Source organism: Miniopterus natalensis, chromosome 18 (assembly GCF_054644295.1).
Source record: "Miniopterus natalensis isolate mMinNat1 chromosome 18, mMinNat1.hap1, whole genome shotgun sequence".
NCBI classification, from domain to species: Eukaryota; Metazoa; Chordata; class Mammalia; order Chiroptera; family Miniopteridae; genus Miniopterus; species Miniopterus natalensis.
Window position 1 is genome coordinate 34396453 of NC_142098.1, and position 25919 is coordinate 34422371.

A 25919-nucleotide genomic window follows, 5' to 3' on the forward strand; every position below is an offset into this window, starting at 1 on the left:
CTGGATATCAGGGAGGACCTGACTGGGATGGCAGGCTACCTGAGCATCTTTTCTCAAGCCTCCCACCAGCTCCTGATCTTCCTCCCTTCCTCCCTTTCTTACCACAGATGGGACAGACAAAACCTCCACCATCTGACAGGACCCACAGCCCAGCGCACCCATAGGCTCCCTGGGCGGCGGGCGGGGGCCAACCCCCAACAGGCTTCTCTGCGACAGCGAGAGGGTGGGCTGGCTCAGCTATACATTCTAATATTTTTCTACTCATCCTTTTAACTTTTGTTTAACATTGGCACACGCCTTGCTCACTCCTAGGCCCATTGAGGGATCTCAGCTGAGGCCCAGGAAGGTGGGGGCAGCCAGAATAAAGGGGGCAGGAACTTGGCCAGCCTGCCTGCCCCCTCATTTCCTCCCTCATCTCCCACCTGGCCCCATCCCACCCCTACCTCCTCCAGACTGCTCACCATCTGCCCCTCCTGAGGGAGCAGCCTCCTCCAGAGACTCACTGACCCACTATCTTGTGGGGCCTACTCAGAACCATCTGACATTTGGGGAGAGACAAGCAGGGTAGATAACCTGCTCTCCTGAATGTTATTTTGAGAGGCGCTAAAGAGAAGGCAGGTGAGAAGAACCTTTCTCCTTGCCGCCGCCTTCTCCTTCCCCATTCCCATCATTCCCCGAGGACAGGAGCCACCCTCTTCTCAGTCACCTCCTTTTGCCCTGTTTATCAGAGGTTCTCTACAATTAATTTCTTAGGCCTATTTAAGATACATATTTATATAGTTCTTAACGGTTTTTCTCTGATCATTCCCTCTCATTTTTAGAATCCCCAGGCCTCTCTCTGAGCCAAGAAAGTGGCAGGGGGAATCTGAATTTTATGAGGGGAGAGGGGCAGAGCCCCCTCCTCCAGACCCCCTAGCCCTTCCCCCCTTTCCCCCAGCCTTGGCTCCCCAGATACAGAGGTTGAAGGTGGGGAGCCAGGACAGCCAGTGAGGTCAGGAAGTCTGTTGCCTTAACATCCCCTTCCCCCATCAACATACTCTTCTCCACTCCCAGGTCTGGTTGCTGAAAGACTTGGGGGTAAGGAATAAGGGAAAGGGGATTGTTTGGTTTTTTTCTTTCCCCACCCTGTTTTCTTTCAACCTTCCCCCACTCCCCATTATGTCATGACCTCATTAAGTGGAACACTATATCATAACCCAGAGATTCGTCCAGCCCCAGAGTCATACTGACCCTCTGGTCCCTGTTCCTACTGCGGGGTTGTGCTGGGGCCCAGGTGGAGGGAGGGGATTTAGGGGTTCAGGTTGTGGGGAAGCCAGGGTCCCCTATTCCAACCCCCTTTTCCCCCTCAACCCTCCCCCACACACTGGGACATTCTCAAGCTTTTCACACCGAAAAGGGAAAAATGTTATTTTTAGATACATTTTATGAATAACTTTTGTTATGAATATGGCTGGTAACCATTGTGTATGTTATTAAAGATACAAAATGTTGGGAAAAAACAAAAAACCAAAAAAAAAAAAATTAAAACCACCGCCCTCCCAGCACTCTCACCCCATTCCCCTGATCTTTTGCCCCTGCCCTCCTGGTCTGGACCTCCCTCAGCTCTGAGCCCAGGGAGGGGGGAGAAAGCCAGGGGGTGGTGTAGCCCTGGGGACCTGCTCCAGGTCCCTACCTCCTCTCCCAGTGCCGGGCTGGGTGGGGTGTCAGGTTTATTTATGTACCTCTTGCACACTCATCAACCTATGCAAGTCCCCCACCCCGGCCCCTCCATGTTTCTGTGCCTTTGCTCATTCCCCTGAAACTCCCAGGGCTTCTCCAACTCCCCTCCCACTAGCCCGGGGAAGTGGGATGGACAGGGGCCACCTCGTTTGGAATCAGCAGGGTGTCCCTCTTACAGGACCCTCACCTTCTCCCAGCCAGTCCCATCTTGTTCACTATCCATCAGGGTGAGCTGGCTCTGCCTGGCACTGGGAGGTGGTGAGGGACGCCCCCCCCACACACACAATGGGAGGCAAGAGCTGCCCCCCTCCCCCCACCTGACCAGAGTGTGCAGGACGCAGGCGGCCCCACTCTGATGGGCAGGACCCTGATCCTCTCCAGCTACAGCCCCTCCCCAGCCCCCAGCCCTTCCACCATGATTTCACCCTCCCTTCTGTCCCCAGCCCCACTGGCAGAATCAGCTTTGAGTAACTGTACAGTTTTTCTCGCTGTTGGAGATTTATTTGTTGGAGTTTCACTTGTTTAATGGTCTGGGCTTATTTTGGAAAAAAAAAAACACCAAAAAAAAAAAAAAGATTCTGACCTTTGTTATGCTACATTTCATTGAAAACCTAATGGTCCTGCCTCTGTGGCCTTTGCTTCTATGCTGATAAGCAGAGGTCACCGAGCACCTGGGGTAGGGGTGGAGGAAGTGATGGAGTGGGAGGGGGTGGATATAGGCAGAATGAGACCATAAGACCTGGGAAGGGAAGTAGAGAAGCTGGTTTTATTAACAGCAAAGGTTTGGAGGAGGGGAGGGGAATAGTGAAAGGCTCACAAATACACCACGGAAAAGTGCCTTTCTGTGCATAATCATGTCTGCACCAGCCCTGAAAGGACTCAGTCACTGTCACTGTCCGCTTCACTGGAATCAGAAGCTGCGACTTCACTGCCATCCTCCTGCGCTGAGTGCTCGCTGCCACTGGGGAAGGGACTGGCACTGCGGCTCGGGCTGGGGCTGCGGCTGGGGCTGCGGCTCCGCTGGCCACCCCCATCGCTGCCACTCTCTGAATCATTGTCACTGCCATGGGCCCGTCCTCTGTCCTCATCATCAGAGTCCGCATCCTCTGAATCCGCATCACTGCCGAAGATCTCCTCTTTGTCCCGAGCAGCTCGGGCCTCATCTTCACTGCTCTCGTCCTCGCCACTACCACTCTTGTCACTCGCCTCATCCCTGTCACCCTCTTCCCGTTCACTCTCACTGCCTGAGCGCTCATCCTCACTGCCTTCTTTCTCACTGCTGCTGCCCTTCTCTCGCTCCTCATCTGTAAGGGAACAAAAAGGAATGAGACCCAGTTTCCCACCCTCCCACGGTTCCCAGGGTTTGGCCTATGCAGCTTTACCTGAGCCCCCAGCTTCTTTCTCTTCTGTCTCCATTTCCTCTTCCTCTTCTTCCTCGGGTTCATGGTTCTCCAGCTGGGCCTTCCGTGCCTCCTGTGAAGCAGCAGGGTTGAAAGGAAGGTATTCTATCAGGCTTCTGTTTCCCTCTTCACCCACCACCACACTCCCCACTCTGAGCCAGTAATGTTTGTTACCTGGGCTTCTAATTCCTTCTCATTCATGTCCCGGTGTTTGACCACAAGCAGGGCATTGGTACCCGACTGAACCCCAGCCTTGGCCCTGCGCTTACTCAGACGGACCCTGCAGTGGGCAAGTTGGGGGAGGGGTGTGGAAGATGCAGTTAAAAAACCCCAGTGGGGGATGTGGTTCAACTTTGTTCTTATGTTCCTCACCAATGCTTAGCCCAGACCAGAATAAATACCGATTGAATGAGGAAGAAAACTCTGGTTTGGAGCAGGGGAGGAGGAAAATGATAGCTCCCAAGCGACCAGTTTGGTTGCCTTGCACTTTATAAAGTGTGTGTACAGATTTTAATGTGAATTAGTAACCAACACTTAAAAACAGAACCTAGATCTCTGGTTTGAGGGAAATATGAGTCTTTTTGCCAGTGGGCCTTTTTGCTTCCTACAGTATATCAGCAATGGGTTGGAGTCCTTTGTTGAGCTGGGTTATGGTGTCCCTTGGAGGTTGCCAAGAGCTCTAGGTCACACAGACCCCATCAGCCCACTGCGCCTTCTTTCACATTTTCTGCCTGGCTTACGGGATCAGAATTTGTAATCTCTGCTTGAAATAGAAATTCAAGGTCATATTCCTCCCTCCCTCCAATCCTTACACCAAAGGCCCCAGCCAAAAGTAAACTTTTAGCCATCAGAGAAGGGTTTTTGGGGTCACATTTTTTAACTTGGGTATTCAGGGTTTCATTTAAAATACGCTAATTTTATATATAATCCCATACTTTGGCTATGTTTACTTTCACTTGAAGTCTCTTAACACTGGGAAACTTGGCTGTCTACCCTACACAAAAGGTTTAAATACCTCCAGTGTTACATAAAGATTTTCTCTGTGGGTTCTTGTGTTAGAAACAGGTCTACTCCACATACATGAGCAGGCTTCTGCTGCTCACGAATGCATGTGACAAATCCTTAGGTACAAACGACCTCCAAGGTGGCATATCCCAGGGTCTTGACCCTGAAGCACAGGCCAGGCTAATCAGAAGTAGGAATGCGTGCCAAGTACCTGGTCTCCAACTCGTTATAGTAAACTCCATCGCCTTCTCGGAAGATGAAGAAGTAGTTTTCCTCGTAACCCTTACTAGCCTTGTTCTTCACATTCCAGTTGTATTCTCGAGCAATCTTATAGTCATATCTGAGGAAGAGGGGGACAGGGTTAGCCCCATTTCTTCCCTTTGAGGGAGAGAGGAAGACATCTCAATCCCAAAACCTAACCCCACCCCACGCACACATCATCCGGTGCATAGTCCATCTCCTCCTCCTGATCCCGCTTCCGTTTCTTCAGCGTCTCTTCCACAGGCAGGAAGTAGGCCACAAACTGGTTCCCTTCCTCATCCATCATGCCCCTGGTTGGGGAAGAGAGGCGCAGTGATGAGTGAGGACAAAGGGCAGTGAGGAATAGGCCAAGGTTGGCAGCAGGGCCGCTTACCTGATCATGGCCTGAGACATCATCTCCAATGCAGCTGCTCCACTCGTGTCCTTGGGGGCCGGATCTGAGTCAAAGATTACCTGAGCGCATGGGTTAATCCACATCTGGGGGATAGAGGGCACTGGAGTTAGAAGTGAGATGGGCAGAGATGGCAGGCTATCCCCCTCTGCCTCCTGACCCAGATCTGACCTTAAAGTCTGGGAAGACAGGCATGACCTCCACTGGTGTCACTCGGGGCTTGCTGTAATGCTGGGAGATCTGGTAGGGCAAAAACACGGTGAGGAGGAGCAGCTCTGGAGGCACCCCCTTTTCTGCCTCCCTCCACCTTAGTCCCTCAATTACCGACTTCTGGGCATCCTCAAAAGTCTTCTCAATGGCTGTAATCTGGCTATCCCTATCTTTGTAAATTTCTTCCTCAGTGAACTGCTGTTTCACAGAAACCCCAATCCTAGGGTTGAAGAGAAAGAACGGCCTTTAGGGGCCACTGGACACACCTGAAATTTCCACCTTCCCTCCCTATCCACCACAACTTACTTGACCTCAGGCTTCTCATTGGAGATGCCATAACGGTTGAACTCGGTGGAGATGTACTCTGTCTTCCGCATCCATGGCACCACCTTCGCATGCTGCTGAGACCTAAAGTGAAGGATCAGGTACTTCAGGACCCCACCACCCTCCTTCCATTGGAGCCAGTCACCAGTCCCCACTTAGCACCCCTTCACCTCTTGGAGCTAGTGGGTGCCTGAATCTCCTCTTCCAGAAGCTTCTCATCAGCTGGATCTAAGAGTACTAGAGGAGAGCAAGGGAGCAAGAGATTATGACAGAGGGCCTGGCTAGGCCTATGCTAGCCTAAAGCAGGCCCTCCCTGCTTCCCTACATACCATTGGGGTCAATGCGGTAGGTGTCAGGATTGATGAGGTCGATGGTGACCCCCAGGTCTGGCTCAGTCAGGAGGTCATGTTTGTGCTGTTTTTCCAAGGAAGTCGCTTTGTACTGAACAAACCTGAGTAGGAAAACATGTCTATTATGGTTTCCCGAATTCCAGTTTTACCCCTCGAATCCCTACTTCTATAGGGAGGAACTAATTGCAGAGAGCCCCCCATGTTGGAGTCCAAAGACAGGCTCTCCAATGGAAAGAGACTTGGACATTGCGTGCTCACTAAGAAATATTTATCAGGAACCTACTACTATCGTATGTGCAGGATACTGTTCTAGGCCCTAAGGAGAAAAGTCAAGAGAAGCAGTCCTTGCCCTGGCTGTTACTGCTCAGTGGTTATAGCATCGGCCTGCACACTGAATGGTCTTGGATTCAATTCCAGGTCGAGGGCACATACCTGGGTTGCTGGTTTGCTTCTTGCCCCTAGTCAGGGTGCATGCAGGAGGCAACCAATTGATGGAGATACATCAGTGTTTCTCCCCCTCCCTCCCTCCCTCCCTCCCTCCCTCCCTCCCTCCCTCCCTCTCTCCCTCTGAAAAGCAATGGAAAAAATATCCCCAGGTGAGGATTAAAAAAAGAGAGAAGCAGGCCTTGCCCACAAGGAGCTCATACTCTGAGTTGTTTCCCATTCTCAATCTTAGTCTCACCTGTTCTGGTCGAAGGGGTAGGTAATGAACTTGGGGTCGAAGGGGATGTCAGGGAGGCTATTGCAGTACTTGACTCGGCAGACCACTCCAGATCTAGGAACAGAATGGCTTATTTAAAAAGCTCCTATTGGGGGGGCAAGGGTGGGGTGAAAGGGGGTAATGGGGGGGGAAAGCGGGACATCTTCAATACTTTCAACAGTAAAGATAAGTAAAGCTACTATGAAGGTCAAAAGAAAAAGTATCAAATTCAACTCAAACTACAAATGAGTAGGGAAGAGACAACACAAAAAGACCTAAAATATAACTAATAAAATGTGGAGGGGGAGTAAAAATGTAGTCCTTATAGAATATATTTGAATTTAAGTGCCTATTAGCTTAAAATAGACTGTTAATGATATCTATAAAACCTCATGGTAACCACAAACCAAAAACCTACAAAAGATATACAAAGAATAAAGAGAAAGGAACCCCAACAAAATACTAAAGAAAACCAGCTAACCACAAGAGAAGAAAGGAACAGAGAACAATAAAAACGACCAAAAAACAATGAACAAAATGGCGCTAAGTGCATACTTATCAATAATTACTTTAAATGTAAATAGATGCTCCCATAAAAAGACACAGGGTGGCTGAATGGATTCAAAAACATGACCCAAGTTTCAATGGCAGCAGCAGCAGCAGCAGCAGAAAAAATCACGTGACCCATCTACCTGTTGCTTACGAGAGACTACTAATTGAAAGACATATACAGACTGAAAGTGAAAGGATGGAAAAGATACCCCATGCAAATAGAAACAAAAAGAAAGCTGGAATCCTGGCCAGGTAGTTCAGTTGGTTAGAGCATCGTTCTGATACGCCAAGGTTGCAGATTCAATCACCAGTAAGGGCACATACAAGGACCAATCAATGAATGCATAAATAAGTGGGACAGCAAAGCGGTGTTTCTCTCAAATCAGTAAATATAAAAAAAATTCTTAATGAAAAGAAAATTGGAGTAGCAATACTCCTATTAGACAAAATAGACTTTAAAACAAAAAATGTTAAAAAAGACAAAGAAGGACATTACATAATTACAGAGGGGTAAGTCAAAGCAAATATTAATGGACATCTGGGGAGAAATCCACAGTAATACAATATAGTAGGGACTTTAATACCCCATTCACATCAATGGATTAGTTCATCCAGACACAAAATTAATAGAGAATTAATGGCCTTAAATACCACATTAGGCCAGATGGACTTACCAGACATTTATAGAACATTTCATCCCCAAAGCTGCAGAATACACATTTTTAAAAAATGTCTTTATTGATTTTAGAGTGAGGAAGGGAGAGAAAGAAACAGCAATGATGAGAATCATCGATCAGCTGCCTCTTGCACTCTCCACACTGGGGATGGAGCCCGCAACCCAGGCATGTGCCCTGAACAAGAATCGAACCCTGTGATCTCCTGGTTCACAGGTCAACACTCAACCGTTTAGCCACACCAGCCGGGCCATGCAATCCCTATTAAAACACCAATGGCATTCCTCTCAGAACTACAATAACTAATCCTAAAATTTATATGGGACCACAAAAGATCCCGAATAGCCACCGAAATTTTGAGAAAGGACAAAGTGGGAGGTTCCACGTTCCCTGATAAACTATGGTATAAAGCCACAATAATCAAAATATGGTACTGGCATACAAACACATAAATCAATGGTATAAAGAGCCCAGAAATAAATCCTCACTTTTATGGTCAATCTGTGGCAAAGGAGACAAGGATATCTACTAAGATAAAGACAGTCTTTTCAATAAGTTGTATTGGGAAAACTGGACAGATAACATGCAAAAAGTGCAACTGGACCACTTTCTTAAACCATATACAAAAATAAACTCAAAATGGATTAAAAAGTTAACTGTAAAAAAAAAAAAAAATTAACTGTGAAACCATAAAACTAGGAAAAAACATAGGCAGTAAAGTCTCTCTTTAAAAAATATATATTCTTACTGATTTCAGAGAGAGAGGAAGGGAGAGGAAGAGACAGAAACATCAATGATGAGTCATTGATCTGCCTCTGGCCCGCCCCCTGCTAGGATCAGGCCCACAACCCAGGCATGTTCCTTGACCGGAATGGAACCGAGATCTCCTGGATCATAGGATGATGCCCAACCACTAAGCCACCACAGCTGGGCAGGCAGTGAAGTCTTTGATATTACTCTTAATAGCTTTTTGGATATGTCTCCTGGGCAAAAACAAAAAATAAATAAATGGGATTACATCAAACTAAAAAGGTTTTGCACAGCAAAGAAAACCATCTACAAAACAAAAAGTCAACCTACTGAGTGGGAGAAGATATTCCCAAATAATACATCCAATAATGGGTTAATATCCAAAATATACCAGGAACTCACACAAGTTAACTTACACGAAAAAATAAAACATTTCAATCCAATTTAAAAATTGGCAGAGGACCTGAATAGGCATTTCTCCAAAACGGATAAACAGCCAACAGACATATGAAAAGATGCTCAACATCATCAGGGAAATGCAAATTAAAACCACAATGAGATATCACCACCCACCTGTCAAAATGAACAAGTAAGTGCTGGTGAGGATGTGGAGAAAAGGGAATTCTCATTGTTGGTGGGATTGTAAATTAGTGCAGCCACTATGGAAAACAGTACAGAGATTCCTCAAAAAATTAAAATTGGAGCTGCCATACAATCCAGCAAATTCTCCTTCTGACTATCCAGAGAAAATCAAAACCCTAATTGGAAAAGATATATGCACCCCTATGTTCACTGCAGCATTACTAGCAATAGCTGAGGTACGGAAGCAATCTAGATGTCCATCAACAGATGAGTAGATAAAGAGGATCTGGTATGTGTGTTTGTGTATATGTATAGTGGAATATTATTCAGCAATAAAAAATAAAAGTTTGCCATTTGGGACAACACAGGTGGACCTAGAGGGTATTATGCTAAATGAAATAGAGAAACAAGGACCACATGATCCCACTTATATGTGGAATCTAAAAAACAAAACAAATGAATAAACAAAACAGAATAGAAACCGACCCACAGATATAGAGAACAAACTAATGGCTGCCAAAGGGGAGGAGGGTAGGGGTTAGGAAACAAACAAATAAAAACCGCTGATACACTGGGGGTGGGAACCAGCCCGTTGCCCACCTCTGCTTTCAGCCCCCATTGGCCCGCCCCTCTGAGGAAAACATAATGGGGCTCACCTCTCAGGCAGAGTCCGGTGGGAATTGGGCCTGGTGGGTAAGAGAAAAAGACATTGGTAGAAGGATGGAGACGATGAGATTGACAGGAGAGTGAAGGGGGCTTCTCAAAGTTTTTAAAAGAGGTAAGGGGTGGGTAACAATCCTTTAGGTATGGGTGCTCCAAGTGCTTTAATGGAGGGAACCAATTATTCAATTCCTTTTAGACAAAGTGTCCCTAAATTTTTAAGTGAATGAAACCAAGTGCTCAATCCCATTAAAGTCTCCAAGTGCTTAATTCTCGAACTCCATGGCGAGGAGAAGGGGCAACACACTTCATCTCTGAAGAAACCCCTCTCTTTTGAGTGCTCCGTGACGCCACGGGCAGAACTGGGGGACTAGTGACGTTATAGGTAGACACCCGAGCCCGACCCCCTGCCTCGCCGAAACCTGGGTAGACGACACGGACAAACGGTGAAGCGCCTACCTGTGGCCATCTTCCCGCTGTGCCTGGGTCTGGATGGTGGGCGCCATGGCGACAAGGCGACAGCCGTCAGGACTGGGCCCTTGCTGAGCCGCGGGGAGACAAGGTGGGGCTTGCCGACTTCGACGGACACTTAATCCGAGGCAGCGCTCGGGTTGGCGCCCCTGTCCGTGGGGTCAGCGTCGGGATGAGGTAGGCTGATGAGAAGAGTTCCAGTGGAGACGCAGGTAAACGGGAAGCCGCCTATTATCAGCTGCGGATCCACCAACTGCCGCCAGGACAGTGAAGCACGGACAAGTCGCCTCAGGCCGCGGAGTCTTCTGGGAAATAGAGTCCGGGTTAAACCCACACCCGGATTGGCCAGCCGTTGGGTAAGGGGGCGGAGCTATAGAGGAGCCTTTTGTGATTGGCCAATGGTATCTTAGTCTGGACGTCGGATTTGAGAATCAAGTGTTGAGGGTCCGGTGCCTTACCTCCCATTGGCTAAATTGGTTGAGTGGAGCTAACTAGTAAACGAGGCCTAGAGACCAAGATGCTAAATAGAAATCTGAAGAGACGCACTTGTGACGCACTTCCGGCGCGCTAACTGTGGAAGATGGCTGCGTCCCAGCAGCAGGTTTCAGCGGCTTCCTCCGCTGTTGGTGTGTCGGGTCCAGGTTCGGCTGGTGGCCCGGGTACCCAGCAGCAACCGCAACCACCGACACAGCTGGTGGGGTCTGCCCAGAGCGGGCTTTTGCAGCAACAGCAACAAGACTTCGATCCTGTGCAGCGCTATAAGATGCTTATCCCGCAGCTGAAGGAGAGTCTTCAGGTGATTCGCCGAGAGCTTCTAGAAGCTAGCGGGGTTTTGCTCTCTGACTCAAAGGGGGTGGACCGAGGGGCTGCGTAGGCAGGGAGCGAACTAAAGGAGCTTTAGACAAGGGAAAAGGAGTGAGACGCTCTTCGTAGGAACAGCGCGAATGTTGAGCCTGGGATTGGCCGGAACTCGAGTGGGAGGGAGTTTAAAGGAGAAACCGGGCTCTGGTCGTTAAAGCCTAAGGAAGTGACGGCTTGTACAGCTTCTGATTGATTGATTAGTGGTGAGGGAGGACTCTAAGGCATGTCGGGAGGTCATTGGCGAGAACCCCAGGTGAGAGCGGGCCGCTAGGAAAATACGGGTGTTTATTCCTATAGTGGAATGGAAGCCGGAGTTCTCTGGAGTTACAGCATGTCAAGTGAAGGGGAGGCCTGAGATTGACTGGATCTTAAGGAAGCGTGTAGACTACCAAAAATGTCCCCTTCTGTTTCTCTATCTCCCGCATCTTTTTTTTTTTTTAAACTAGACTTTAATGAAGGTTGCAGCCCAGAACTTGATTCAGAACACTAACATTGACAACGGACAGTAAGTGTAGTCCGGTTTCCCAGGATCTCCACCCCATTCTTAGAAACTCATTCCCCAAGCCCTGCCCACTCACCCTCTTTACCTTCTGTTTTCAAGCCTGGTTCCCTAGCTCCGGGCCTTGCTCTTCCTGCCTCTTCTACTACTTCCAGTCCCCTAGTCCCTGCCTCAGGGCTCCTGGTTTCCTGATGGATACTTGGTTGGGTAGACCCTGATGTCTCGGAAATTGGAAATCATTCCTCAGTCTTCTTCTCCTGGGCTATAGAAAGAGCAGTGATGGACCCATACAGCGCTTTGACAAGTGTCTGGAGGAGTTCTACGCACTCTGTGACCAGCTGGAGCTCTGCCTGGTAAGGGGTCTCCTAGATACTGGCTGACCACAACCTTGACTCAGTCCCTGGTTCTTAAGGAATTCTCATTCAGTCAGTCAACACATACACTGAGCACCTCCTGTGGGCCAGACTGTGCTTCAGCTGGTGTTGGGGACACAGTGTTGCCCTGATCTTGGCCCTCACAGAGCTTCCAGTTCAGTGAGGTAACATACATCCCCAAACAGTGATGGCTTAGAGTGCTAAGAGCTGTGATGGGAGAAACCTAGGTTTCAGAGGTCAGGGCTTGATGAGGATGGGGGCACAGTTAGAGAGGTCAAGATTAAAATCAGGGACTCTCAGGGGGCTGTGGAAGCCCAGAAAAGGCATCTGACTCTGCCTGGGGTGTTGCCAGGGAGAGTGTGGCTCAGGGAAGGAAGGCTGTTGGTAGAGAGCACATCAGAGGTGGAGCAGTAACAAAAATGGAAGAGGGGCAGGAATTGAGAAGAGGGCAAGTGGCTAAGAGCACAGCATCTGAAGTCAGATGGACCACCAACCTCTGCCTCAGCAAGTACATCATGTAAAGTACTTAATATGGTAGTAGGCACATGGCAGATGTTTCCTGTAGTATCACTGTCATCATTATTTTGAACTTGGTTTTAAAGGAAAAGTCAGAGTTTGAGAAGCCTGGTAATGGTAGAAAGGTATTCCAGTAAAAAAGAACAGCTTCTGCTTTAAATTCCCTTTAGAAATGTTACAAAATAATCTGGCTGAGGTATATTTGGCATTGGGGCTTGTTGGTTTGTGTGGTTTTTTTTTAGGTGCTAGTTGCATGATTTATTAGAGTGAAAACAAAGGAAAGGCTTAGGATAGAAGAGGCAAGATCACAGCCTAGACTGGGAGTAAGCCTAGACTGGGCTGCCTAGACTCAAGAAGGAAAGTTATAGAAGTAAAAGGAGGGTCTTTAAAGCCCACTGCTCTCTGCTTTCAAGTTTCATGAGGACCCTTAGAGTTTAGGAGGAAAGAAAAGAAAGTATGGCCTGAGGGAAGGAAGTGGAGGTTGCTCCAAGGTTGTTGAATTTTGAATACAGCTCTGAAGGTGCTGGGAAACCATCCAGCTTTTCAAACAGGGAAGAACATAGACCCATTGTGTGTGTGTTTTTAATGTTTTTGTTTAGTTATTTAAGATTTTTTAAAATTGATTTTTAGAGAGAGAGAAAGGGAGAGTGAGAGAGAGAAACACTGATCGCCTACCTCCTGCACACCACCCCCTATTGGGGATCAATCAAGCCTGCAACTCAGGCATGTGCCCTGACCAGGAATGGAACTGGCGACCTCTCGGTGCATGACACAATGCTTTTTTAAGGATATGCCTCTAGCCTGTGTGGGCGTGGCTCAGCCGTTGAGCATCGACCTGGGATCCAAGCAGTCGGGGTTTGATCCCTGGTCGGGGCACGTGCCCGGGTTGCGGGCTTGATCGATGACTCTCTCATCATTGATGTTTCTCTCTCTTTCTCCCTTTCCTTTCTCTGAAATCAATAAAGATATATTTAAAAGAAAAAAAAGAATATGCCTCTAGATTCCAAATGAGGGATGGGTTAAAGGGGCCCGGAGTGGAGGCTGGGAGTTCAAGGGGACAGCCATGGCAGGATTCAGTGGGCAAGGCTCTACCAGTGCAGTGCCTTGAGGAAGTAGGGAAGGGCAAATGGGAGAGAGACTCAGAGGTTTTGTGTACAGGCCATGGAACTGATGGGTTTTGAAAGGAGGAGCCTCCAGGATGAGGCACAGGGCTCTAGTTGGAATGATATGGCCATTTCTTAGATAGGGACCCAGGAAGAAGAGCAGTTTGGGGTTGAGGGGAGAGTGTGAGAGCCCTGGAATTTGAGGGGGAGCTGGGGACATACATGTACTGTCATCAGTGCAGAGGTGGGCATTGAGTGGTATGTGGGGATGAGACAGACCCAAGAGGGTATGAGAGTAAGAGGAGGATCGATGGGCCATGGAAATTGCTGCATTTAAGGCTTGGGTAGAGGAAGTATATAGAAGGAGTCCAGAAGCCAGGTAGGCTACCCCAGGCTGGCCTTTGGGGCAGAGTTGGGAGTACCCAGAGTGAAGCTGATGCTGTACCCTGCCTGCCTGTCCACAGCGCCTGGCACATGAGTGCCTGTCACAGAGTTGCGACAGTGCAAAGCACTCTCCCACGCTGGTGCCCACAGCCACCAAACCAGATGCGGTACAGCCTGACAGCCTGCCCTATCCTCAGTACCTGACCGTCATCAAAACCCAGATTGCCTGTGCCAAGGACATTCACACCGCTCTGCTAGATTGTGCCAACAAGGTTACGGGGAAGACTTCTGCACCACCCACGGGCCCTGGGGGTGCCTTGTGAGCTGGCAGGGCTGGGAGTGGGGAAGGCCGCGGGGGAGAGGTACTGGGAGGGAATGAAGAGTGGTCTCAAAGCAGCTTTGTCTCTTGACTTTTTTTCTCGCTTGAGCGCTTGGATGGCAGCCAGCAGGGGGCAGCAGAGGCCAGCAGGGAGCGCACAGGGGAAGAGGGGGTGGGGAGCCAGTCTGTGGGCGGCCTGCTTTCCTCTCTAGGGAGGGTGGACTTTGGACTGTGCCTTTGTGGAAGACCTCTTCCTAGGGCGCTTCCACTACCTGCCCTGGGTGTGAAGCCCTAACTGGACCTCTGTCCTTCTATCCTTACCATTATATCCCACTATGAGCGTGGTGTCTTTGTCTGTTCCTTTTTCTAGGTGTTCCCTTGTGTCTTTGCTGCATGTGTCTGTTACAGTCTCTCTCATTCAGTCAGTCTCTTTTTGTCCATGTGTCTGTCTGTCCGCCTCTGTGGTCCTGTGTCTCCCTGTTTCTAACCATCTGTCTCTCATTCCCCCTTTCCTGTCTTCTGCCCCTAAGGCCTCACTGGGACTCTGTCTATGAAGGAGGCCACATTCTGGGAGCCAGAACCTCTGGGATACCTAAGAATAGGGGAGGGAGCTTCATTTCCAGGAGCTAACAGCCAAGCCCAGGTATCCCAGGCATCTCCCATGTCAGCCCAGTCCCCAGTGTCCTTGGCCCAGGAAAGGGGAAGTAAAGGGGTCTAAGCCCTGACCTCAGCATGCCTGGTTGGGGAGCAACTCAGGCCCCCACCCCTACCCAGAGCCTGCGTCAGCAACACTTAAACTAGGGGCATTGTGCAATCCGTGGTGAAGTCTGGCCCAGCTGGATGCCTGGGTCCCTATATTTTTAGCCCCAAAGGAGAAGTGAAAAGGCCTCAGAAGGGGTGAATCATCAGTCCTGGGGAAGAACCCAGGCGCGTGGCCCAGGCCCCAGCTCCGGGAAGCAGGCCTTGGGGAGGGGGCTTCAAGGAGGGAGTGCCCTACCAGGCTCCCCACTTCTCTGAGAGCAAGCTTTGGAGAGCTCAGCCATGGCCTTCAGGCCTGGGCAAGTGCAGGGTGGAGCTGCTAGCCCAGGCCCAGCTGGTGGGGTGTGAAAGGCTCAAGTGACTCAGCCTGGTTGGGGGACTGCCCCCACGCAACACCTTCTGTACCCTGATTCCCATGTCGCTGCCCAGAGGCCTCTTGTTCTGGACCCCACATCTGCAAGAAAAGCCCAGGACTATGGACACCTATGATTCACCCAAAGTCCAAGTCCCCACACTGGAGTCCTGGGAAATGGCTAGCCGTGTGGGTGTGGGTATGTGTATCAGACAAATAGGACCGGCCCTTAGGAAGGGCAGCAGACCTCTGGGTCATTAGCTGAAGCTGCTGTCCACAGGTAGAATTTCTTCCTCAGGGAAGCCACATCTCTGCCCTTTTATTTGACTGAATCATCTCCCCCATCTGACTCCCCAGATCATCTAGGATAGTGTCCTTTACTTAAAGTGAACTGATTATGGACTTGAATCACATCTACAAAATTCCTTCACAGCACCATCTACATTAGCATTTGAATAACAGGGACTGTAGCCTAGCCAAGTTGACTCGTAAAACTGACCATCGTAATCTAGTCCTTATCAGTTTGGCACCATACACATCTCATTAACCATAATTAATCTCTAATTAAATACAAGAACAAAGTCATACTCCCACCTAACATGACACAATTATCTGTGTACAACCAAAAATGCACTCTACCCAGGAGAGCCCACCACCTTCCAGCGTGGAGGTACATGACATGTACTAGTGGAGATGTAGACCACAGGCAGGCACGCTCAGAAGACAGGCACAGCTGGCCCTGTGAGGTGGAGTCAACACAAGAAACTGTTACTAAGAAAATCATAAGGAAGGGAAAATACTTAAGAGTATTTATTGAAAAAACCCCACATATAAGTGGACCTGCCCAGTTCAAGGGTCAACAGTTTATCAAATAGAAGTTCAAAATAAAGTTTGAGAGCTTAGGTTGGGCAGTAGTTCATGGGTGTTCATTATTGTGGTCTGGAAATAGATATGTATTATTTGTTAAGTAGATAGCAAAGTTTTTATTTAACTTTTAAATCTTTGACAGGATACAAAGGCCTCACTGACAAGACTGACTTGAAGGAGAGACTAAGTCATGAGAATAAGGACATTGGGGCAAAGAACATTCCAGGGAGAGGGAATGGCAAATGCAAAGGCCCTGAGGCAGGAATGTGATAGTGTGTTTATGAACTAATGTGGAGGCCTGGACCACAGTGAAGGGGCTGGGATAGAAGCCAAGGCAGGTTATGGAGGACCTTTACTAGATTATTCAACCCAGAGGGAGATTGTATAGCCTAGTACATAACCACACACGTCAGGAAAGGGTGTACATAAGATACGCAGTCACAGGGCAAAACATCAGGGGAAACCGGGACTAAATTCACCCCACCCAGCAGAGAATAGCACAAGCCCACAAACAGACTAAAGGAACAATTCAACTATGTGAATCTATAAACAACCCTCTAACCACCACTTAATTTGCTATCTCTCACCTCATCTCAGACTTTGCCCATCACAGGCTGACTCAGCCCTGCCCTCAGCTCAACGTTATCAAAAGCATCGTTGGCTGAGGAGAGATAAGGTTTCCCAGGTGCCAGTGTGTGAGCCTGTGTGTGTCTGGTTGGCCCAGTGAGGCCACCAGGAATGACAACATGGAGCAGGGTGTGTGCCAACTGCCCTCCCCAGCATCGTGTGTTCTAGACGTCAGGAACCAAAGTTCACCAGTTTCACTGCCTTGTGACTGGCCACAGAGGAACTGCATCCAGACAGTGGCCTCACATGTTCCCAGTGACACCCCCCAAATAAGGACACAGACAGCACTTCACCACATACACTGAGCTGCAGGGGCTTGCACACAGCCACAGCTGCCTGTAATCTCATATACTTACACACAACTTGGAAGTGTGTGCACAGATCATCCTACAAGAGGGCGTTCGTGCACACCCTTACTAGGCTCCCTCAAGGAGTTACACAGTCACTCCAGATCCCACTGTGGTTCAGAACTACACGTAGTCCTGCGGGTGCGTATGTCAGGCTCACATTTTCATGAAGGCTACCTCAAAGGCAGTTAGGTTGAGTACATACTCCCATTCCCCAAGCTGGCTCAAGTAAACACCGCATAGTCAACCCCACAGGCCCAGGTGGCTTCACACGTTTATTCATAGGCATGTCGAGTGGGACTGGAAGGCAAGCCCCACACAGGAAGGTGGGCCGCAGGCAGCCCAGGTCTCACACCCAGTCACGCCAGGGCGCACACCTTCGCACCTGCAGCGCCCACACTTCACCGCGTCAGACGCACACAGCAGCGGCCCCGCGCAGTTCCACACAGCCCACCGCGCCCGCTCACGCCCAGGCAGGCACGCCAGGGGCACACACGTGCCTCCGGCACAGGGCCCCGCTCGCCCGCGCACACGCTCAGGCTCTCACACCCCCGCGTTTCCCGTCCCCGCTTGTTTTTCTGGAAACTCTGCTCTCCGTTCCCCTCCCCCTAGGCCGGAAGTGCTGGCAGTATTTTTAGCCTCTCTGGTTTCCGCCCCTTTTCCCCTTCTCTCTCCAGCCGAGGACCTGCCCCCTGTGCCCCGCGGGGTACCCCGGCCATCCCCTTCCCCACCGTCATTCCAGAGGGGATTCCCGGCCGCGAGCCGGGCCACGGATTTTCCCGCTGGCTACGTGGGGAGTGGGGAGGAGTCCTGCCCAGAACTTCCTCCTGGGCGGAGACGCCACCGCGGCCAGGACCGAGTTGGAGGTGGGGGATGGGAGCCGGGCTGCTAAGTCGGAGAGAAGAGGGGCTGGGGGCTTGGACTCGCGCCTGACGGTGGAGGGGGCTGGGGGCTGGCTCTCCTGGGTCTGAGCGTGGGGGTGGCTTGGAGACCCTAACCTCTAGATCTGAGGAACGGGGGGCCCAGGCCCGGGCTTCGGGGCCTACCCGCCTGTGTTTCGGTGGGTGGCCGGCCTTCCCTGTGCAAAGCTCCCCACCCGCTCCAGCCTCTAGGAGAGTTACACTATCCCAAGCGTCCAGGTTCTCGGGGAGATGACTCAGCACATGGGAAAGGGGAGGGGGTCGGCCTGACTCAGGGATGGGACACGCTCCCAGTCTCCAGGGACTCGAAACTGGAATCCCTCCTCCAGCATCGAGACCCAAGCCTACCCGGGCTCTGGGGACCCCAGGGTGCCCCCCGCATCCCTCTTTCCCGCCGTCTTCGTCCTATTAGCGGCACAGGGATTTGGAGCCGAGCTAGGAGGCGGGTGCCAGACACCTCCCTTTTCACCCTTTTCCCGTTGTCCTCGAGCCTCTGTTTACAGGCGACAGAAGCCCTGGTTACAGAGAGGAACCTGGGCGTCCGGGCTGAGCCTCCTCGTCACGGCTTCCAGGAAGCCCCCTTCCCCCGCCCCTTCCGAATGAGTCACGGGCGAGCTGGAGGCTGCGACCGTGCCAGAGCCGCCCGCAGCCGCCCAACTCACGGGACCCGCCGGGAAGGCGGTAGGCCCCAGAAGGCGCTGCACCAGGGATTCCCCTGAACTCTGTCCGACGAGGCAGGTCTGCGTGCCTGGCCGAGTCTCCGCACCTCAATACAAGCCCGCAGTCACAGCCTGCAACAACGACCTTTGCACCATTTAACTGCTCTCCATGGCCATGATTTCTGCCCCCGTGTTTTCATTCAGGGCAGCCAGCTCACCAAGACTTTCTTAAGAAACAATTTTCTTCCCAGATCTGAAAATTCTCACGGAAGGCAATCCCTTAACAATAAATGACTTGAGAACGTGGGGAGTGTTCCCGGCAATTTTAGAGTTCCCTCTCTGTGAGACCCATCCGACCATCAATTGGGGATGACCCATTTCTTCCATTTCGAAACTTTCAATCAAGGCAACCCTCCACCTAATAAAAGATCTCACCCTTTCCAATCTTGAGTTTTCTCACAGGGCAAACTCTGATTTAAGGCCCTGGTAGTAGGCTGCTGCCACTTACTAAGAACTAGAGTAACTTGACCTCTATTCCTGGGTTTCCTCGAGTAGAAGATGAACACAATAACCCCTGGAGCTAATGTACTTAAAGCACTTTCATACGACGGTGTCTATCTCAGAGGAAGCCCTCGGAAGTGCCACTATGTGGGGGAGGGTGAGAGGCTACAGTGGCCCTGGAATTGGGAAAGGAGGAGTCTTTCCAGGCTTGCCAGGTTTCAGGGACCCCACCCCTCTACATTGGGGTGGGGAGGGCCAAGGTCTCCGGATATGGGCTTGGGTTTGAGAGAGAAACCAAGGCAGGTGGGCAGATCTCACAAGAGAATTCTCTGCCAGGCCTGGTCTTTCTGTGTTGCTCCTGTGGGTTTCTGTCTTCTGGGCGTTTGTTTTTCTCCCTTTTTTCCTCCTTCTTTTTGTTTCTTTATTTGATCTTCCCTCTAGCTTTTCGCTCTGAATTTGTTTCTACAACTGTCTCTTCCCGTCTCTTCTGTCTCCCCACCTCTCCTTAGCCTGTTTTTCCCTCTCTTCGTATGCCTCCCCGAGTGTGTCCCTCCTCCCCTCCCTCCGTTGTGTCTGTGTGTGTCTCCCTTAGCGCCTCTCCACTTCTCGGCCTCTGGCTCTCTCCGCGCCTCTCCCCGCCTGGGTGGGTCTTTCTCTCACGCGCACGCCCACCGCCTCGGCCTCTGCCCTGGTCAATTTCCCTTGGAGCCCTGCCCCCACCGCTGTCTCAGTTCCCTTCCCGGCGCCTCAGTCTCCAGCCTTGAAAACTGGGCCGACACCCTCATCCCACGCACTCCCGCAGGGTCGCAGCCGCCGGTGGGCCCAGCTCAGCCGCGTCCCAGCCGGGAGCTGGGAGGAAAGGAACCAGAGCCTGGCCCGGCGGGCTGCGCTGGGGGTGCGCGTCCGGGAAGCGCCCCTCCTGGCCCCGCCCGCAGGGCCCCGCCCTCCTGGGCCCGCCCCCCCCCCGCCTCGCCTATATAAAATCACCGGCTCCTCCGACCAACCGCAGCTTGGCTACAGCGATCCCACTTTCGCTCGGGTTCTCCGCAGATCGGCCCTCTGCGCCGCCATGGATCTCACTGCCATCTACGAGGTGAGTGCCCTCCGACCGGGATTGGGGTCCCCATGCCTGACTGACTCCCTTCTCAGACTAGGGCTCTCCGGCATCGCACACTCCAGTTCGGGACCCCTGGCTCCCCACCCAAACTGGAGCTCCTTAGCGCTGCCCGCTCCGGCCCGGGGTCCTGCCTCCTTTCTCAGACCTGTGGGATTCCCTGGAGGTGAAAATGGAGCCTCCGACTGTCGGGTCTCGGCCCAAACATGAGTAGGGAGATGGAAAGCTGGAGGAGTTTTCTCAGACTAGGGCTGTCTGGAGGCGGAAATGGCCCCACACCTGGCTTCCCCCCAGTAGTTGCTGAGGGCGCGGTTTTGCGCGGAGGCGTTTCTGGGGTTGGAGTCTTGGGGTGAGGGGAAGGCGACTTCCCTCTCCACTCCCTGACCCAGAGGAGGACTCTGGGATTCAAAAAACGAAGAGATCGGACTCCTAGGTTAACTTTACCGACCCCTCCAGTTGTGAAACTGGAGAACACGATGCGCTGGGGTCATATCCCGAGAGGCTCAGACTCAAAATTGGTGGACAGCGGTGTGTCCTGAGTTGGGGGAGCCGGGATTCTTGGATCCCTCGACATAGACTTCTGTCCTGAAAAACTCAGAATTTTCAATTCGGGATCCCTGCGATTTCGAATCCATGGGTTTCTGCGGGCGGGTGGGGCCCAGGCCAGGAACCCACAAACCGGACTGGCAAGCTCTGAGGTGCCCTGCAGCAGGGAGGGGTGCCACCCTGCATTTTCCGTGTCTTAACCGATCCCTGTTCTCACAGAGCCTCCTGTCGCTGGGCCCTGACCTGACATCCGACCATGGAGATACCGAGTCCAGCCCTGGCTGGTCCTCCTCAGAACTCTGGAACCTCAGCTCATCAGACTCCAGTCCAGCTGGGGTCACTGCCCGCCTGCCTGGCCGGTCCACCAGCCTGGTGGAGGGTCGAAGCTGCAGCTGGGTGCCCCCACCCCCAGGCTTCGCACCCCTGGCTCCCCGCCCAGGCACTGAGCTGTTGCCCTCACCTACCGCGACTCCTACCACCTCATCCCGATACAAGACTGAGCTATGTCGGACCTTCTCAGAGAGCGGGCGCTGCCGCTATGGGGCTAAGTGCCAGTTTGCCCATGGCCTGGGTGAGCTGCGCCAGGCCAGTCGCCATCCCAAGTACAAGACAGAACTCTGCCACAAGTTCTACCTCCAAGGCCGCTGCCCCTACGGCTCACGCTGCCACTTCATCCACAACCCCAGTGAGGACCTGGCCTCCCCTGGCCACCCCCATGTGCTGCGTCAGAGCATCAGCTTCTCAGGCCTGCCCTCAGGCCGAAGATCCTCACCACCACCAGCAGGCCTGGGAGGCCCTTCCCTGTCCTCATGCTCCTTCTCGCCCTCCAGCTCCCCACCACCGCCACCTGGGGACCTTCCACTTTCACCCTCTGCCTTCTCTGCTGCCCCTGGGACCCCCGTGGCCCGAAGGGACCCCACACCAGCCTGTTGCCCCTCGTGCCGAAGGGCCACCCCCAGCAGCGTTTGGGGACCCGTGGGTGGCCTGGCTCGGAGCCCCTCTGCACACTCTCTGGGATCTGATCCCGATGATTATGCCAGCAGCGGCAGCAGCCTGGGAGGGTCCGACTCGCCCGTCTTTGATTCTGGGGCTTTGGTGCCACACCAGCCACCTATAGCCCCTCGGCGACTCCCCATCTTCAATCGCATCTCAGTGTCTGAGTGACAAGTGCCTACCCAGTACAGATCAACTGGATCTTAAGGGGGCCATTTCTCTTGTGCTGTGGGCTCCACAGGAGCCCTGGAGCTGTGGGGAACTGGGGAGCTCTTAGTGAAGCAGCCCCACTGCCTTCCAAAATGCATTAACCCACTCCCCTGACCCCATGCTGGGGCAGGTCCCCAGTGTGCAAGCTCAGTGTTCCTGGTGTTGGAGGGAGGAATGTATTCTGGAGTCTTTTTTTTAAGATGTAGCAAATTTGAGGGTGGCAGTGAGCCCTCTCCACTCCACCTCTCCCCTTCCCAATGCTGTGAATAATAGGCCCCTACTGCCCTCTCCAGATTTTTCCTAGACCCCTGAGGTTCCAGTGTGACTGGTGGTAACTGGAGCCTCCCCTTGAGGGTCAATCCTGGTGCTCAAATTTCCCTCCAAAAGCAAGTAGCCAAAGTCATTGCCAACCCCCTCCCCCCAGCCATTGGGACCTTTATTTATGACGACTTTATTTATTCTAATAGATTTTATAGTATTTATATATATTGGGTCGTCTGCTTCCCCTGTATTTTTCTTCCTCCTTTTTGTAATATTGGAAACGACGGAATAATTATTATAAGTATGCTATAATATATTAAGTAATATATATTGTTAAAATTTATTTTTGTTTTTGGAATTTTTAAATAAAAGACATCTGTGTGTAAAATCGAATCCTGGCTTTTCTGCGGTCTAGAGGCAGTGAGGAGTGGGGAGGATGGTGTGGCCCTTTTTTGAAGCGAGAAAGTCATCCGTAGCTCCTCCAAACGTTTCCCAAGTAGAGCAGGCCCTGTCGATTACCTGGCAGGAAGTGTCACCTGGACTAGTCGTTCACCTGAGGGCGGGGCCAGGTGAGGTCACCCGGTAGAAACCCGGAGAGCCGGTTCCCAGGGCGTGGAGGATGTAGGCACTTGGTTTCGTCGGGCGCTTTGACCCAGCTCTCTGCCCGGGGTGGGCGGGGATGGGCTGTTTCCGTCCCCGCGAGCGGAGGGGGGAGGGTGGGGCTGCGCTGGGAGAACGGAATGTGCTGGGGCTGGGGCGCTGGCCAGGGGCTGGCGGGGGTGGGGCCCGCCCCGGGAGCGCTGAGGTCCTGGGGGCCCACCACCCGGCCTTCCAGGACCTAGGGGGGTGGAAGACTCAGACTCTCGCAATCTTGGAGGAGGCAGCATTAAAGTCTCAGGATTTTGGAATCGCAGCTGTGGATGAAAAAGGGCCAGGTACTAAACCGGACAAGCTCAGGGGAGGCCGGCATGGCAAACCTTGCAAACGCAGAGACCTAAAGTCACCACATAGGATGGTCTGAAATTAAAACTATAGGTAAAAACAAATCACGGCGGGTAGTCAAGTCCTAGGTGGGATCTTTCTTGACAAAGGTCAGTCTTTGCCTTACCTGAGCCCGTCTGCTGACTTTGCATCTAAGATAACGTCCTTTCGGAAAGCCGGTGATCCCTTTTTTCCAGACCCCCTCAGGGCACAGTCTCCCACCAGAACAGGAGACCACAGAGCCCCCATTGTTATCCTGCTCTGGGGAGTACCAACTCTGCGGTAAATGTTAACAGCTACCCTGTACCCACCAAGGTAAAGAAGCATTTGCCTCTATTTTACTCTTTACCCAATCCCAGAGGTTTCCCTCCTTTGCTTTCTCCCGCCTCACCCATCAATCGCCAACAGATTTCAAGTAACCCCTTGGGGCTCCTCCTTTGATCGTAATGTATAAGGAAGGTAAGATGCAAATCTGCCATTTTCTGGAGCATTTTCTCAGTCCCTTGAGATTTTCCTTCCTGGTAATTGTCATCACTTTGGCTCAAATAAACTCATAAAAATTCTTACAGCTCTGGACGTTTCTTACATTGACACATTTTGGAATCTCAGAGGTAGCCTCTTCGCCACTTAGAATTCAAGGCCCTGGTGTCTCAGCACTTATAGGAATGGCGGAGTTGTGGCTCCTGGCTTCCCGGGACCCTAGAGCTCCGGGGATCCCGCGCCTCGGCCTGGCGGGAGCTGAGAAGTTTGGGCTCACGGAGGCGCTCCCTTTCCCTGCCTGCGAAGCTCGAGGCCGGGGCGTCTGGGCGGCGGGCGCGTGGGGGCGGGGCCCGCACGGCCGCGTCCTCTGACCAAACAAGGCAAGAGGCGCGGGGACCCACCCGGGAGCCGGGAGCCCGGAAGACGCTCCGCGTCAGTGCCCACGCCCCGCCCCCTTCCGCCGGCGCCTCCTCCCCTCGACCCCTCTTCCTACTCTCCCCACTTCCCTCTGCTCGCCTCCCCTCCCCCTCCCCCTCCCCCCTCCCTCTCAGCCCCCCCTCTCTGCCCGCCCGCTCCACCTCGCCCCTCGCAGAGCCTCTCGTCTGCCCGCGCCCGCTCCAGCTGCCCCCTCTCCCCTAGTACTTCACTCTTCTTCCCCTTTTTTGTATCTTTTCCCTCCAACCCCTCAGACCCAAAGCCCCTACCCCCGCTTTTCTTTCCTTGTAATTCCTCTCTTCCTCTCCTTCACCCCCTCCTTCCCTGCCCTCACTTCTGTTTTCCCCTCAGCTCCGCCTCGCCTCCCCACCCCTCTGCTCGCTCTGCCCTCCCCCAACCCCTGCCGCCTCCCCCTCCCTGAGTTCCCCCTCTCCTCCTCCCCACCTCTGGCCGCCCAGCCCGCTCAGCCCTCCTTGGCCCTCTCCCCTGCCCCTGGGCTTTGATCTCCTCCGTTGTAGGAAAGGGCTCTGGTCCCCATACATAAAAAAAAGAGGGTTGCCCTGGCCGGTGTAGCTCGTGCGTGGAAAGTTCGCTGGTTGACTCCGCCTCAGGGTACATACCCAGGTTGCAGGTTCCATCCCCAGTCGGGTTGTGTAAGGGAGGCAACCGATTGATGTTTCTCTCTCACATGGATATTTCTCGTTTTCTCCCTAACTCTCTAAAAAAAAAAAAACGTTTAAAAGATGGGGGTCGGGAAACATAAAGACCCAAAGACCTAAGGACACTGGGGAGGCAGAGAGGAAGAGCAAGATTTGCAGAGACATTTACAGACACTGAAAAAACAAGAAACAGACATCTCTGTTCTGTTCTGCCCCTTCTCCAAAAAAAAAAAAATCATTTAAGAAAATGGCACCTACCACTAGCTACCAGTGCCAAACTCCTGGGTGTCCTGACTCCTCGCTGAAACCCACACCCCAGTCCAACAGCAGTCCTCTTTGATTCACCTAAATCTACATTCCACTCTCCTGCCTCTTCTTTTGGCTTACCCTGGTTCTATCCAGCATTGTCTCCCACCTGAATCATCACTGCAGCCCCTCCCTAGTTTCCTAGTTCAGACCTCTTCCCTCAGTCTCTCCCCACTGCCCCACTAAACAACCAAAGGGAACCTGTCATGACACCTGAGCGAGATCAAATAAAAGCCAAAGTCCTAAGTTCTTAACCAGCTCCCAGGGACTGATTCTCTCTTTGATCAATCTTGCTGTAGCACACTGGCTTCTTAGCTGCTCCACCAATAAACAGTGTATCTGACATGCTTCAGCTGCAGGGCCTTTGTACAGGCTGTGCCCTCTGCCTGGAATACTCCCCCATGTAGCCCTGTGCTCACTCCCCTGTTTCAGGTGTCTGCTCAAATGGATCCTCAGTGAGAGGTCCCTGACTTCTCTTATTGCAACCCACATCCCACCTCCCATTCCACCATCCTCCTTACCTTGCTCTACTTTTTCCTTTTATGACCACCTAACATATGAAATGTACTTAGTTCCTATGTTTATAGGAATCTGCCTCCTCTACTAGAATGTCAAGTCCTGAGGGACAAGGACTTTGTCTTGTTCCCTGCAGGATCACTCATGGCTAAACCCTAAATAGGAGTTGGTCACATAGTGGATGTTCGGTATTTGTTGAAAAAAACAAATGAATTCAGAAATGGGAAGGGAAAAAGAGTTAAAACTCCAACACACAGAAGAAAAAGAAAAAGCAAGTATGT

The 25919-nt window shown here is 51.8% G+C and overlaps 4 protein-coding genes across 6 annotated transcripts in view; 3 read left to right on the forward strand and 1 right to left on the reverse strand.

The window, feature by feature from the left end:
- Nucleotides 1-2387, forward strand: part of SAMD4B (sterile alpha motif domain containing 4B) — a 36263-nt gene extending 33876 nt beyond the window's left edge. The window contains exon 13 of the mRNA XM_087826659.1: nucleotides 108-2387. Coding sequence (XP_087682785.1) covers nucleotides 108-136 — 29 coding nt within the window. The 3' untranslated portion in view covers nucleotides 137-2387. The remainder of the gene's footprint in view (nucleotides 1-107) is intronic.
- Nucleotides 2350-10342, reverse strand: PAF1 (PAF1 component of Paf1/RNA polymerase II complex). 3 transcript variants are annotated; one of them, XM_087826668.1, is made up of 14 exons: nucleotides 10038-10342; nucleotides 9575-9604; nucleotides 6343-6435; nucleotides 5640-5761; nucleotides 5481-5547; nucleotides 5293-5394; nucleotides 5101-5206; nucleotides 4948-5016; nucleotides 4759-4862; nucleotides 4559-4675; nucleotides 4336-4464; nucleotides 3294-3399; nucleotides 3102-3192; nucleotides 2460-3023 (listed from the first exon to the last, which is right to left on the reverse strand). In XM_087826668.1, exons 1-14 carry the CDS (start codon nucleotides 10082-10084, stop codon nucleotides 2599-2601), a joined length of 1608 nt encoding a protein of 535 aa, XP_087682794.1. In that variant the 5' UTR covers nucleotides 10085-10342; the 3' UTR covers nucleotides 2460-2598. The 3 variants fall into 3 exon arrangements, with proteins under 3 accessions (XP_087682793.1, XP_087682792.1, XP_087682794.1); XM_087826667.1 differs by lacking the exon at nucleotides 3294-3399 and having other exon boundaries at nucleotides 2350-3023; XM_087826666.1 differs by lacking the exon at nucleotides 3294-3399 and having other exon boundaries at nucleotides 2350-3192.
- Nucleotides 10343-10438: 96 nt separating this feature from the next.
- On the forward strand, nucleotides 10439-14166 carry MED29 (mediator complex subunit 29). Its single transcript, XM_016209193.2, has 4 exons — nucleotides 10439-10845; nucleotides 11357-11415; nucleotides 11678-11762; nucleotides 13867-14166. The coding sequence occupies exons 1-4, from the start codon at nucleotides 10630-10632 to the stop codon at nucleotides 14107-14109; spliced, it is 603 nt and encodes a 200-aa protein (XP_016064679.2). The 5' UTR covers nucleotides 10439-10629; the 3' UTR covers nucleotides 14110-14166.
- Nucleotides 14167-20128: 5962 nt separating this feature from the next.
- On the forward strand, nucleotides 20129-22649 carry ZFP36 (ZFP36 zinc finger CCCH-type). The gene is made up of 2 exons (XM_016209159.2): nucleotides 20129-20230; nucleotides 21017-22649. The coding sequence occupies exons 1-2, from the start codon at nucleotides 20207-20209 to the stop codon at nucleotides 21959-21961; spliced, it is 969 nt and encodes a 322-aa protein (XP_016064645.1). The 5' UTR covers nucleotides 20129-20206; the 3' UTR covers nucleotides 21962-22649.
- Nucleotides 22650-25919: the final 3270 nt, after the last annotated feature.